At 36.5% G+C, this 15617-nt stretch overlaps 1 protein-coding gene across 2 annotated transcripts in view; it reads left to right on the forward strand.

The window, feature by feature from the left end:
- BMP5 (bone morphogenetic protein 5) overlaps positions 1-11334 on the forward strand; it is a 54912-nt gene extending 43578 nt beyond the window's left edge. For both annotated transcript variants that reach the window (XM_031610950.2, XM_090136269.1), the window contains 3 exons: positions 3722-3798; positions 5409-5519; positions 9019-11334. In XM_031610950.2, the coding sequence (XP_031466810.1) occupies positions 3722-3798; positions 5409-5519; positions 9019-9168 (338 nt within the window). In that variant the 3' untranslated portion in view covers positions 9169-11334. The remainder of the gene's footprint in view (positions 1-3721; positions 3799-5408; positions 5520-9018) is intronic.
- The last annotated feature ends 4283 nt before the right edge of the window (positions 11335-15617 follow it).

A 15617-nucleotide genomic window follows, 5' to 3' on the forward strand; every position in this document is an offset into this window, starting at 1 on the left:
AATGTCATAGGAAAAAAGATAGTATTTATCATTAAAAAGGAAAGAGTATTTGGCTATTATAGCTTAGACAGCCTAATTTACCACCCATATGATACTACAACAAATTATTTAGTATTGCAAATGTTTATGTCTTGACTTGTGAACAGCTTTTGATACTATCTCACTAGATATTCAGGGGCAGAGATGCATTCAACAGAAGTGTGGTAGAAAGAAAGAAAGAAAGAAAGAAAGAAAGAAAGAAAGAAAGAAAGAAAGAAAGAAAGAAAGAAAGAAAGAAAGAAGGAAAGAAGGAAAGAAGGAAGGAAGGAAGGAAGGAAGGAAGGAAGGAAGGAAGGAAGGAAGGAAGGAAGGAAGGAAGGAAGGAAGGAAGGAAGGAAGGAAGGAAGGAAGGAAGGAAGAAAGAAGGGAGGGAGGGAAGGAGGGAGGAAGGAATAAAGGAAGAGAGGGAGGGAGGGAGGGAGGGAGGGAGGGAGGGAGGAAGGAAGGAAGGAAGGAAGGAAAAGAGAGAGAGAAAGAGAGAAAGAAAGGAGAGAAAGAAAGGAAGGAAGGAAGGAAGGAAGGAAGGAAGGAAGGAAGGAAGGAAGGAAGGAAGGAAGGAAGAAAGAAAGAAAGAAAGAAAGAAAGAAAGAAAGAAAGAAAGAAAGAAAGAAAGAAAGAAAGAAAGAAAAAGGAACAGAGAAAGAAAAGAAAGAAAATCATTCAAACAGCATGTTACTAATAGAAGTAAAATTTGGATGAGTATTTTTAATGATATCTCATTGAATCTCTTCTGGATCTGATTCAGTCCAACATTTTATTGGTAATTTGGATGATTGATGACTCCCCCAGATCTGGTAACTTCTGTGAACTTGCTGAGAGCACACTCTGTCCCTTTGTCCAGGTTGCTAACAAAGACAGTTAAAAGTATTGGCACCAGTACTAGTTCTTGAGGGACATCCCTAGCAACCAGCTGCCAGCTGGACTTCATACCACTGATCACAACACTCTGAGCCCAGCAGTCCAGCCAAGTTACCACCCATTATATTCTTTACCTATCCAAACACATCTGGCTGTAAGAATACTATGGAAGACCTCTTAAAAAACCTTCCAAAAGGAGTGGGAACAATACCCAGTTGCGACTAGCCCTCAGAGCCCTTCTTGTTCTCCATAATGCCTGGACAAGGCTTTCAGGAGGATTTGATTCACAGATTTCACAGAAACTGAGGTTAAGCTGATTACTCTTCCTGAAGATGGGTGTGGTATTTTCCATTTGTGAATCATAAGAAATATTCCTCAGTCAAAATGAACACTCAAAAATGGCAAGGAGTGACTTTGCAATGATGTTGATCAACTCATTCTCCACCCTTAAACTCATGCCTTCTGCTCACATAGACCTGTATATTTTTGATTTGCTTAAATGCTTTCTAACTTTATTTTACTGCATGGATAGAGTTTCAGCCACAAGGCCCAAGAACTCGGGATTACTGAAGGCAAATCTTGCTAGTAAAAAACAAGGTAAATAAGACACTGAGGAGCATAACTATTCTGAGTCCTTATCACCAAGGTTCTGTGCATGGTTGAGCAATGGATCTGTATTTTTCTTAATTTTTCTCTTGTTCTGAATATACCTATAGAAGCCTTTTTTGTTACTCTTCATATTCATCAAAGTTTCAACTCAAGCTGAGCTTTGGCTTTCCTACTACTCTTCCCTGTATGCTCAGGAAATACATCTATGTTATTTCTCATTCTACATCGATATTAGAATTATTTAATAATTGAATTTGAGCTCAGTCAAGGGTTTACTATTCAGCGGTAGTATCTTTGTGCTACTATCTGCTGACTTGCATACCTGATGCTTCTCAGAGGTTCTTCTGGCAGATCAGATCAGCCAGTTATACCAAGTTCTTTTGGATTCCAGCTCAGTTTCCCAAAAGATCACACTGAGAAGACCTGTGAGTCTGAAACCTGTCCTGTTCTTCTGAAGCCCAGGTTTGCAATACTCTTGTTGATCTTCATCACCTCTTTTGAACATTTAGCTCTGTGATCTCATGGTTTTAACAGATCTCATCAATATTCCCAACCCTATTTTGTTCTTTGTTCATTAATATACACAAATTCAACAGAATAGCCAGCAGTACTTAAAAAAAAAAAATAAATCTGAAATGGATCAGTTGGCAGTGTGATTTTGCTTTAAAATTCCCATTCTGTGGTCTTTTCCTAGAAAATCATCCAGAAAACACAGGAAATAATTATTTTACTTCATGTAGCACTATCTCCAGTTTTGACTGTCACATCTTCAGAAAGACACAGACATACTGAGAAGAATTCAGAGCACTGACAATAGTGCAGATGAGGGTAGTTGACAAGAAGCAACTGGTAAATTTGTAGAAAAGCTCATTTACATCTTCTGCAGACATGGTGAGGCAATACAACAGGTTATATCAGACGCTGTAGAACTCACTCTCTGGGAGGTTTTTAACTATACATTAGGCAAATAACTGTCAGCAATACTCAGTATATACTGATTCCATCTTACAGCAGAAAATTAAGTTATCAGGAGCTTTTTAACAGCCTACCAATCCTATGACTTCATGGTGCTGAACTGTGAGCTTTAATTAATGAAATTACAAATATTTCTAAACATATATGTAAGCTTTTCATTAAATTAATCTGTAAGGAACCTTGAAGGATCAGAAAACTAATTCTAGAAGAACCTCCTTCTCTATTCTGTAGCTTCTGTGGCATGTCAAGGAGTTCCTCCAATCAACCAAAAGCCCTTCCATATTATTCTAGGGTACAATTAAAACTGTTTTTTTTTTTTTCTTTTTTCATTTTATGTGAAAAAGTTCTCTCCTTTAATTTTCCAAGCACTTTTAAAAAAAGACTGTCCTATCCCAGCTTCAAGTTTTTCAGTGCTAAAAACTATTCAGAAAATACTGCTCCCTTGCATATCTCATTGACACTCAGTTTAGAGCATTAGCATCCAGGGTGCTAATGGGGTGAAGGCATGACCACACCACCTTCCTTTCCCCTTACTCAGGGGCAGTAAGGAACAAATACTGCATTTTCTCAAGGCTTAAAGTTGTCCTGGAGAAGAACACGTGGTAGGTTCTGCATGTCCTTCAATCCTGACACATCTCTCACTGCATGGAAACATTCAGACCTTTAAAAAGCAGCTGTGATTATACTCTTGTACATTATTAGATCTACAGATCATTTACTGATTGATGTTTCCAGAAAATATGATTTCAAAAAGAGTACAAAACATGCTAATATTTAAATAATAGACTTCTTGGAGTTTTGTTGATTGAGGGCCATTTTTTTCACTGTTGACTTATCTTTTGGACAGAGCTATTTTATTTACCTCATGATTAAATCTGTGCCAACATGCAGAAGACTTCAGTATATCCTGGATCAGGCTGTTGGTGTACTGCTTTAACTACCTGTGCAGATATTATCTGAATTGTTACTTAGCTAGCAAGCAAGCATAAGTCATATTAACCTGCTTTTCCTAGTATTGTCTCATTCCTGCAGTATGTGCATATTGCATCAGGCTGACATTGATGATTCTGAGTATCCTACTTTACATTGCTTTTATGATCACCCCTAGGAGTACAACTGACAGTATGGTTGTCACTTTCCTTTGAAAGTTTAGTCAGGAGTTCAAAACCAGCAATCTCTTTTCAGTTCTAACAATGTTTCTTTAAAAAAAAATATTTATTTTTTTATTTTCTTCCTATAGATTATAACACAAGTGAGCAAAAGCAAGCATGTAAGAAACATGAACTTTACGTCAGTTTCCGAGATTTGGGATGGCAGGTATTGTTATTAATTCTGTTTCCTATCAATGCTAATTGGGACAGTCTAGTTTACAGTCCCACAGGATTTACAGTACATTTTCCTCATGGTAACTGGTATTTCACTGATGAGAGACAAATTCTTTAAATGCATCTTGAAATGAAATCCTATCACTATCTCCCTACCTTTTTTGGTGCTGTTCTCTTAATCTTATTGCAAACTTTAGTGGCTTTACAATCTGAATACATTTGCTGAAAGATAAATCTGAACCATTACTCATGATCTGTATAGGTCTGCAGTAAATGAAACCTAAATCTCCACAGTTGTTAGTAAAGGAACTTTTGAAATTTGCCCTCAAATTTTCCCTACTCCAGTCTTCTGTGAGTCAAAGGGATTTCACTGGGTTTGGATCCATAGACAATATGAACTTACATCACTGTTCAGTAGTCTTTAAAACACCAAAGCCAAATTGACATAATTCCTAGGAAAAAATCTGTCTTTTGTAAAATAGTTAAAAATATATATATTTCTAGTAAAGGGCCACAAAGACAAAAGTAGAGTTAATACGAGGAAAAGAAAACAGAGAACAGTCTAGATGTTTTTTGGCTCAACTCAAATTCTGAATTTCGTAGTATGTTTATACTCACAGCAGCCTGAAGGAGTAGGAATAGTGTTTTCACAAGTTTGCAGAACATAAGTATCCTGTCTGTGGTGACAGAGCAGGCTTGTGATATTGACTTGAGCTCAGGCTTCTGAACAAGTCAGCACTGTCTGTCTTTTTCAGGTATCACCAATTCTTTCCTTTTTTTTGTTGAAATATGAAATTCTGATATGCCCCATGATACACAAGGCTCACAGATCAGTCAGTCAAGGTGGTCATAGAAAAAATAAAATCTTTTTTTTTTTCCACAATAAATACTTGAAAAAATCGAAGTTGCAGATGGAGATCCAAAGTTACACTGTGTAGAATTTAATCTGTGAGACTCAGGATGGAATAAAACAAACAAACAAACAAACAAAAACCATGAAATAGATTATCTCCCTTCTTTCCATGGAAAATCTGTTACCTTTGCCTAGCAAAAGAGGAATTCAGCAAATTAAACACATTGATTTGTTAACATTTTTATGTATTTTCCTTCATATGTTCTTCTCCTATATAGTCTATGTTGCTAGATGTTATCAAAATTAATGATTCAGTGGTATTCAACTGAGTAATCTCTAGTAACCCTTATTTTATTATTATATCTCATGCAATATTACAATTAATAGTATTGAATATGGTGAAGAAAGAGAACACATTTTAATTACATTTATTACATACACACACACAAAAAAGCAGTAAATAATTTAAGTCTGGGAAGAAAAGTATGCTAATAAATATGTTTGGACATTTAATTCCCTTTATAGTCTCATCAGTTGGTATTCAGTTCAGTTTAATTTAATTTTCATTGGAGTTTTGCAGGAAGAAAGCAAATACTTTTATTTTTTTGGCAAAAAAAAGTATATTAACATGCCACGTTCTGAAGTTCATTTTGTCCTTGGACAAGCCTTAGTTAGTTTGATATAGTTTTACATTCTCTGCGTGAAAAAAATAAAATAAAATTGAGTGAATTTATTTGTTGTGATTTTAGGACTGGATTATTGCACCAGAGGGCTATGCTGCATTTTACTGTGATGGAGAGTGTTCCTTTCCCCTCAATGCCCACATGAACGCAACAAACCACGCCATTGTTCAGACACTGGTACGTCTCTGCCTATGTTACACTTCCCTATTTTGCACTTTTTTTGACAGGCACTGTTTCGAGACAGGGCCTGTCTCTTCCTCTCTGTTTACTACCACTGGATTTTCATTATTTCTGTGAAATTACCCATTTCAAAGACATGACTTGATGATTACACTGGAGTACAGATGAATTGTCCAGAATGGCCTGTGTGATAGGTTTCCCTTCAATTTAAAGAACAATAATACATGAGAAGATTATGTCTTATTATTGAAGCACTGTGTGGACAGGAACCAAAGGGGGGGTCTCTGGTTCCCCTGATTTTTTTTTTTTTTTTTTTTTTTCATCTTATTGAAGCTTCATGTTAACATCTACATGCTATTCCTTCCAGAAATGTTGACACTTGGCCACTCTGTGGACTTCTGTCGTCAACAGTTGGCAAAAAACTTAAAATGTAATTGAATGTGAAGCTTTGCAAGCAGACGCATTTGCATTTAAGAAATTGTGTTCAGTCATGCCTGGCTAACAAATACAACTTATAAGTGTGCTTGGATATGTTGCTCTGCTTGGTACATGTAAAAGAACTGCAGCCAGCTTTTTGCCTCTGCCAGTTCTTATGTTAGTCCTGTGCATCAACCACAGCTGCCAAAAGGATGATCTTAGTTGGATCAGCTCACAAGGCCTCCTCCAGCCCACAAGTGTTCAGCTACAATTCGGTAAACACAGCGGTAAAAGTCTAGAAATCAGGACTTTTAGAATGCAGTGCCGCAGGTCTGATGAATGGTCATGATTTTTCAGATGTGGCAGCTGAAGTATTGGCTCTGAAAACCATTAGCATTAAAAGACTGATTAAGAAATGGAGGAATGAGTTACAATAAACAAGAAAGGAGAGGGAGTTTGAAATGGGAAGATAAAATGGTTGTCATTTCTTATGAGTTTCTGGAAATGTCAAAGCTCTTACTTGCCTGAAATTAGAGAAACATGGTTTTGTGATCTTTGATTTTGATTGGAAAAAAATAACAGAACAACTAGGCCTGAAAAATCTTTTTGACTATCGCCTTCCCAGGCAAAACCAGAAGAAAAGAAAAGAAAATGAAAAGAAATTCTGGTTTTCCCCAATTCTATCTGATAGAAAAACTTTGCTTGTGAGAATTGCTATGTTACACGAAATGGAGATTTTTAGAAACTCACCATTTGCTGAGACCCATCCCTTTCCATACAACTTCTCATTTATATACCTTCCCCAAGCCCAGACACCAGTGTAACATTATTCCTCTACCCCAGAACTGAAGCCAGCAAGAATGACAAAAAGTAAAGTCAGAGGCTGGGAATATACAAAATTGTGGTAGGAGGTTCAGGTGAAGGGGAACAGCAAATGCTACTTGGCAAGCAATATAGCATTGCTTATGATGAGGAACAGAATCTATGCAGATCTTGAACTGAAAAGAAATAGGTCAGCAAAGCAAAAGTTTATCATTATGTAAACATGGCCCAGAAAAATTACCAATGACACTGAGATCCTCAACTTAGAGTTCCCTGCTACAATTATGGGCCGTTAAATAAGAAGTGGCCCAGTGCTATTTTCTCTTGTGCATCTACTCTTTCAAAAAATGATTAATTTCCTATGTTTAAGAAATTTCTGTAGATTGTCCACTTATTAAAAACTGGATACTTAGATTTTCTCTAATTTTTATGGCCTTTCTGGAATTGTTTGTCTCCCTCTGCATGTACTTTACATGCGTCCGGTTGTGCAGCCAAAAAATCAAGAGGCTAATTAAACTTTAGCTGCACATAAATTAGATGAGATAACAGTAGTTGAATGCTTTATGGTTTAAATTATGCGCAATTCAGATTTGCAAAAGGTGTGCACATAGGGATGGCTTGAGAAACAATTATTCATATACCCCACCCTCATCCAAATGTAATCATCTCTCAGCCATACTGATTACACCATTCTAAAAAAGCCCACTCTTTTGGGCTTGAGAAGTGATTGTTCCTTGGTACCCCTCCAAACTTTACTCATTTTTTTTTCTTTTGTAACAAGCATAGGAGAAATGTTGGGCAAGTACCTTTCTCTTTTTCTGAGGTTAAACTTAGGTAGACAGAACGTACAGATACATATAAATACACAAAAGGCTGTATTCAATGAATTATATTATCTTTCCTCTCCAGTCAACCTCTGAAATTGTGTTGACTTAAAAATGATCTCATGATCATTCAGTTCAGGGGATCAGCAGGTAGACTCACACTGCCTTCCAGCCTTTTGAAATTCTACCCTTTGTATAGATGCTCCCTCTTCGCCATGCTGTGCTCACTGTTGTGAGGGGCTGCAGGGCGTTGGAGCTGGTGAGGCAGGAGCTGGTGGAACCAGAAGTTGTGGTGGGGCAAACATCTGCCCAGACATGGCACAGTCATTCTTTTCTTCAATTGCTTTGCTATTCATTTGTTTTTAAATGTGTGTCTAAACCCTTTCTAAACTGTTTCTTCAGGATTTATTATTGCTTATTTCAAAAGACCTTCTCATGGTAACAGTTATGTAAAAATCGTTTCCTGATAGACTGTTCTCTGTTGTCTGGCAAAGACTCGGGGCTTATATCACTGCAAGACAGATGGCTCTAACAGATTTACAAAGACTTAACATACAAATGAAACCTATTACTGCTGAAGTCTTCATCCATGCCTTAATAATCTCTTGCCCTCTCTATTACAACTCCCTTCTTTCTGGCCTCCCCAGTTTCCAAGTCTTCAGCATGTGCAGAATATTGCATCCAACCTTCTTTCAAGTACAAAGAACTTCCCCCATATTCAGATATTTTCACTAGATCTTGTTCGTTCTGGGATGCTGTTCAAAACTGTTTTTCTTCTCTTTAACCTTCATTGATATACTTCAGCCTAGTGTACAGAAAGCTTTTTCTGTCTTGGTCATTTCTCCAAACTTCCTGTCCAGCTGGCACTCAACTTACAAATTCATTTTGACTTCAGTAGAAGTAGAGCTGGATGCACAGATACCTAGATAAGACCTTAAAATACATTCATGCTGTCAGAAAATGCACATCTTACTCTTTCATAGACTGAAAACAGTGTTTCAATACGAGCATTTGCTTTCTGTCAGATCTTTCCTCCATGCTGAGACTCTATGCAAGAAAGCATTTTAGCACATGCTGGAGTCTTGGTGAGACAAGGGACATGAGCATGTGCTTCATGTTAAGCAGTGTCCTCAACAGAGATGGTACTAACATATGTGTTTTCCCAAACTGCAGCCTAACTTCAGCTCTTTTCTAAATTTCATCTGAAAACCAACTTTGTATCTTGGCTGCTTCTCCTCCCTTAACTCTCCATATGTGATTATTGTATAACACTGCCCGCAGGATTGAAATCAGAGCAACATTCTGGAGGTAAGCTCTGCTTTAAAGTTGCTAACTGAGGAAAATCTGCAACCACAGAAGTGAATTGCAAAGACATGTCTTGATCTGGCATTTCTCCGTTTGATACGTGAGCTATGTATTTCTCTGTCTTTCAGGTTCATTTGATGTTCCCTGATCATGTACCAAAGCCATGCTGTGCACCAACAAAACTGAATGCCATCTCCGTGCTCTACTTTGATGACAGTTCCAACGTTATTTTAAAGAAATACAGGAATATGGTGGTGCGTTCATGTGGCTGCCACTAGGATGAAAAAAGTAATAATCTAAAGCAGAGGGGTGTATTCAGAACTGTAATAAAGTCAAGATATAGGCCTTGATGATGAGAAGGCAGTTCTAAATTTATTCCATTTCATGTCATCTCTCATTTAAATGTACAGTATATTGTATATAGCAGCTTTTATTTATTTAAAAGTATATAGTTTCTTTTGTATGAGCAAAATTTCAAAATCATTTATTTTATGGGTCACCTTACTAAGCAGTAGAACTTCAGAAACTAATTTTTTTTTAATTGAACATACTGGAACCTATGTAATTCCATTTCCATACTTTAAAGTAAAACCTTTGTATAGATTTTTTTTAAAGTTAGTAACTCCGGAACTTCTGTAACTGCTTCATATTGTTTAAAGAACTAAAATGCGTTTGGTCATATTGTGCCAATGAAAACTGTGGAGGGATATTTATTTAGAAAAAGGCACAGAATAAAAAATAAACATGACTGCTTGGCCAAACATATTTTTTTCTTTTAGAAGTTCTGCTCCATTAGAAAAAGTGGAATGTTGAACAGTGTTAAAGTAAATAAATAGTAGGTAGAAAATAGAAGTGAAGAGATTGCACATGTAACTATTTTCTTTACTGAGATGAGTGTGAAGGAGGCGTGCGTGCTACTTCTGGGCCTGTGGGCTCCGGGGTTTGCAGAAGGCTCAGAACTTTGGGAATTCTGCAGAGACAGATTCTAGCCTCTAGATCCTTCCAAGAACCTTCCAAGTTAACACTAAACATTGAACTACAATGTTCTTACCTCAATTCACATTAGTCCATTATCCATCACAGCATGCTACCGGGGCAAATATTTTTATAATGATAGCACAAGGTGAAATCAAACAAAAACCCACACAAGCTGTACTGCCACACAGGTGAAGTTACCGTATACTTGTCTGTGATGGTGGCTGGGTCACGTGGAAAGATGAAAATACCATTCATAAGTAATTTGCAGCGTATGGTCAGTCCCATCTTCTTTCCTGGTAGGTTTGATTTAAGTAATGAGACTAAAATTGGATATCTTTCCTCTTTTTAGCATCAGTTTTTATAACTTTGAAATTTCTTAAATCCATACATAGATTTTTTCATTTCCCTACATTTTTGGCCTCAAATAAAATCCTTTGGTCGTGAATTGCACAATTTATAATGGTAACATTACCATTCTCACAACCAGCACCCATGTGCTTATTTTGAATTGAACACATTTAAAAACTTTGGACACCTCTTTGTTCTAGAATTATGAAAATGAGAAAAATGAAACTCTCTTTTCTCTTTATTAAATGGCTAACCACAATGCGCTTTTATCTTGAACTACCTTGATTAAAAATGCTTTTTAACAGTTCTCATAGTGCTGTTAACAAGTGAATAGTACATACAAGTCTCTCCTTAGACAATCTATTCATGTAGATGATGACTTCAGTGGTTATTTAAGGCACATTTCAGAAAACTCAGATTATGACAGTCTGATAAATCAGCAGGTGTGTGTGACTGTGTATGCATGCGAATGTGCAGCTGTCTTTTAAGCAGAAACTAATTTAATTTATCTTGCTACTGGAGTATTACATACATCTTCTTATGCATACACACAGATTTTTGAAAAATGAATAGTTCTGATTTCTGTCTTCAGAGCTCTATCTCCTTAATACAAACAATTCCATTTTACGCTTCCAGTTCTACTTTATACATACATTACCAACATATCTATGTTTAGTTGTGGTTCATGCGCAATGATTTATATCAAATTATTATGTCTCCAACTGAATTAGCAATTTGGAACAGCTAAATAAAAATAAAGTTAAATTCCTGAGTTATTTTCAAAAAATTCTAAGGTTGCTGTATGAATTGGGCAGGAGGATATGCTTTCTAGAAGTTGATTTTTTCTAAATAGAAGTTGATGAAAACTACATTTTGGGTACATTAAGTAATATATTTTTAAATAATGGTGTACCATTTTGAGAATAAGAAACGGAAGATTATTGTTATATTATTCTATAAAATATGCTGTTGGAATATATTTCTATATTTTGAGACATAATAAACATGTAATACTATTTTGTTCTGCTGTGATTTTGCTTCTCAGATGACAAAGTGACACCTACTTCATATCTTATTTTAAAGCTAAAAGCAAGAGATTGCTTAGAGTTATTCATAGATTTTTTACAGTTCATTTTTTATTACAGACATTTTGCAAAATGACTTTTGTTATGTCTTCTGATATGTCCTGTATTTTTTTAAGTTGCAGCTGGTTGAACCATCTACTATATTAATAAATATCACACCTTGAATTCATACCTCTAAACTGCTCACACTCCATTCAAAATATACTAGAAATGCAGAAATATTTTTTAAAAATCTCCTTAAATACCTAACTAATCATTCCTCTGTTTGAAAGGAAGGATATTGGCACCACACTTTCTGCATGCTCTGAGTAAGGTTATATATGCATACTTTCGTATAAGCTGGTTCAGGTAATCCCTTCTCCAAGACTACTATACAGGGCTTTTTGTTCTTTTGCTAGGTCCTATCAAATATCTCTGATTTTATATGTATTTATACATAACATATACACATATAAGTATACATATAATGTGTATGTAAATGTATTAAATTATATTATCATATATATAATCTGTACCCATTTATATAATTGCTAAGATAATTCTGTTTTCATTTAGGAACTTGAGACTTTTATCCTTTTTAAAGTTGCTGAAATTTTCTGGATTCTTAACAACTGGGAAGAGTCTAAAGAGTTAAAGAACAGAAAAAATAGAGTAAACTGTATAAAACCAGTGTTTCATTATGGGCCTGAACGTCTGAATCTTCAACTTACTCATGATATTAGCACTATAGCTGTATATCATTGGCCAAAATCAAATGTTTATAGGATGATACCAGTGACAGTTTCTATGGCATAGAAGAATTCAACTCGTAGAAGTCAAAGCTGAAAGGTGTACAATATTCCAGCAGCAATTATTTAATTTTCCATTTTAAAGTGCATAGTCCTGTGAGACCTGATGAAGACAAGGTGAGCTCTGCGTGACTGCAGTGCAGAGCATTTGTAAATTCTCTGGTGTGCTATGCTGTGAACCACATAACAGTCTGCCTTCAGTTTGGAATTTGATGGGCATCTCTGTCTGGATGTCCATTTCAACAAAGTATTCATAGTGTCAAGTATTTCCAATTTTGACCAGAGGTAAAAAACTTCAATTAATCAGGGAACGGGTGGGAAAGATTTGCTGGTAATCAAAAACATGCTTTTTCAGATTGCATTTGCCCTTCTAATGCAAGATGAAGCTAAAAATTAAATTCATATAAAGCCATCTGGTAACAACGTAGCAGCACATCCAATCACTGTGAAACTCAGCTAGAGATACCTCCAACAAGCATTGGCATGGATGTCTGCGAGCAAAAAGGATTATTTTGCTCTGTTCTTGTTCTGTCGCATATCTCTCTGAATGTTAATCCTGATTGACATGTTCCTTCCAAACCTATGACTCTATTTTCTGCAGGGTCTGTTTACATTTTTAGATACATTTGTGTTTGTGTTGAGTGATTAGGCATATAAAGGAGCCATGTGAGAAGTTCAGATGTCTCCAGGAATAAGAAACCAGTCCCATGCAGCAGTTTATTTTGCATGCTATGTGTATCTATAGGACTAGAAGTCAGTATTTTGTCTTGGTATTATGATAGAAGTCAAATGTCATACAATTCAGGGCTTCACTGTATTAAGTAGTATGTACCTGGTGCTGTGAGTTACATCTGTAGTCTAGACATTGCAACTGTTTCTTTTTTTAGGGACAATACAGAGAAATTGCATTTTTGGGTTACAGTTCACCTGTCTCTTCACAAAATGGGTTAAGGACAGTGGCTGTGCTATAGGCTTTGTCTGAGCAACTGCAGGAAAATGATTTCTGACACTTTTCAAATACCACTGCATTGTGAAATTGCTGTTTTTTATCATCATGGGAGGTCAGGCGCTTCCATTTTCTCAACCATTTACTGGAAAAGCATTTGTCTAGATTGTTGACTGCATATTTTTCTGTTCCATTTTTTTTTTCTCACTTTGTCTGCTGAAGCTTCTACCAACTTCTCTGTAAACTGACTTTGACTTAAAGATGACTCTAAAGGTGGCAGAAAAAGTCTTAGGTTTCTACTCGTAAAATTCTGAACTGTTTCAGTATTAACCAAGGGCTTTTAACAAAGACTTTAAAATCATGTTCTTCGCAGTCTCTACCAACTGTTCTGCTCACACATTCTTCTGTGCATTGAGAGAACCTGACATGTGGTGCTTGAATGACAAACGGGCCACATGTGAATTATACAGCATTATCTGTTGCTATCTCATCTGCAGTCAGAGAAGTTACAAACTGTGATTTACAGTGTGTTACTGGATACTTGCTCACACTGCTTGAGCAAGAGCTTGATTAAAAACAAAAGAAAACTAAAGTAAAAATCCAACAGAAAGCAGTGAGAGTACATTTTTTTGCCATCTTAATTCAAATAAATCAGCACCAACCATGGTACATGAGGAATCGGGAATCTCATATGAATCAAATGGACCTTTTGTATTCTGTTTTCCATATTTACAACACATGACACAGGCACTTCTCCCGACTGCTATATTTTCAGCTAAATGGTTTGTGCTCTGTTCCTGCAGTTTTTTCTGCCAGATGGGCACCATCAATTATTATTATTAATACGAATAGATATTTCCATTGCTTTAGCAGATGTTAATGCTTTATAAAAGACGTGTTACTACTATCCCTACCTTGCAGGCACAGAAAGGTGGAGACATTTGCCTGAGATAAGAGCAGAGGAGGAGCAATACAGTGGAGACAATCAGATCTCAGTTTTCCAGTGCTCTAAGCACTGCTTGTGGAGTGACAGATACACTTCACAGTCCTTCCCTGAAGATCAGATCCTTTACTGATTGTAGGCTTTATGAGTATGTGTAATTATTTACATTTATCAAGTACTTTACTAGTTTCATGATTTTTTTTGTGAGAATCTAGGCATGTGCCCAGATAAAATCAAGGCATGCGCAGGTGCAAGAGTGGTTATATTTTGAAGCTGCTTCTGTAGACATAACCAAGATCTCCTCAAAGTAAATCCACACCAGTAGGGCTGAAGGCATCCCTCCCTCTTCCTCTTTGCACGCTTCTCCTGCTCAGTGGGATATTCAGCAATGAGTTAAGAACTCCATAGCAGGGGACCTTGGGGCAGATGTTGGCTGGAGATATGAGAAAAGCATATTTTCTAGGGAACAGTTCTCTAAAAGAGAGAAATTGAAGCAAAGATGTGGGAACAGGATCTTCCCTGTATAACTTGTTCCGGTCTCTTCTGGATCTCCAAATGACTTGTGAGCAGAAACATTTGTAAAAATGAGAAAGATCTTCAATTAAACTGTGAGAGAAACCTTGGAGGGGGCTTTCTGTCTGCCCCTCTGAAGTTCTTCCACAAAGGAGAAATCCAGGCTTAAACCTGTGGAGCTACACAGCTGCAGAGACCAAAAGTTGGACAAGACTTGGGGGAGAAACATGGTGCATACATCAAACTCCCTAAATTGATCTAATTGAAAAACAACACTTTTCATGCTTGCTTATTTTCTTGGTTGCTGAGCTGTCTTTTATTAACTTGCCACAAGAAAGCGTGTTCTCTTTTATTTAGGCCAACTATATACCCACCACTGGGATTTCTTTTCCAAACGAGTGTTTCTTCCTTAACCCCTGAAACCACTCTTTTCAGCCTTCTCTGCTTTGTTATTCAAGACTAACAGCTCCCACAGGGAATGCTCTTCCCTAGACTGTGCTGCAGGGATGGAACAAAGACAAGACCTGCCAAGTTGGTTACTTGTTTAATTGGGATGTGAAACTCTGAGAAAACATTTGGCTGACATTTCCTTTCTTTTTCTTCACACGTTTGGGATTTTTCTTGGTTTGATATCATGCTGTAAATGCTTGTGGGTGCAATGTGTGGGTAAGTGCACAGAGTTTCACTAAATCATCTTTTGAAGAGAATTTGTGTATTTAGCAGGAAAAAAAGAACCATCATAATTGGTTTCCTCTTCAAAAACAGAATGGATACAGATACTAAAAAAAAAAAAATTAAGGAAGCAAACTACTGATTTTCATTAAATTTCATGTTTTGCAATCTAGTAACGCAGACAAAATTAAAGAGTTGCTAATTAGTAGGATCTACAGTTCTCACCATTGGACTTATACCAACGGACAAAATTTTTACTCTCAGATACACTACTGTCAATTCACCAACATTGTAGTGGCCTTGAAATCCTCATACACATATGTCTTCTTCTCACTGTTTATCTTCGCTTGAGCCAGAATACAAATTAACTTTTTAATTTTCAATTTTCTTCTCATAATCAAGGCACTATGCTTTTGCTCTTTCATCTATCCACAAAAAAAAAAAAAAAAAAATA

This window comes from Phasianus colchicus, chromosome 2 (genome assembly GCF_987193195.1).
Source record: "Phasianus colchicus chromosome 2, bPhaCol1.hap1.1, whole genome shotgun sequence".
Classification (NCBI taxonomy): Eukaryota; Metazoa; Chordata; class Aves; order Galliformes; family Phasianidae; genus Phasianus; species Phasianus colchicus.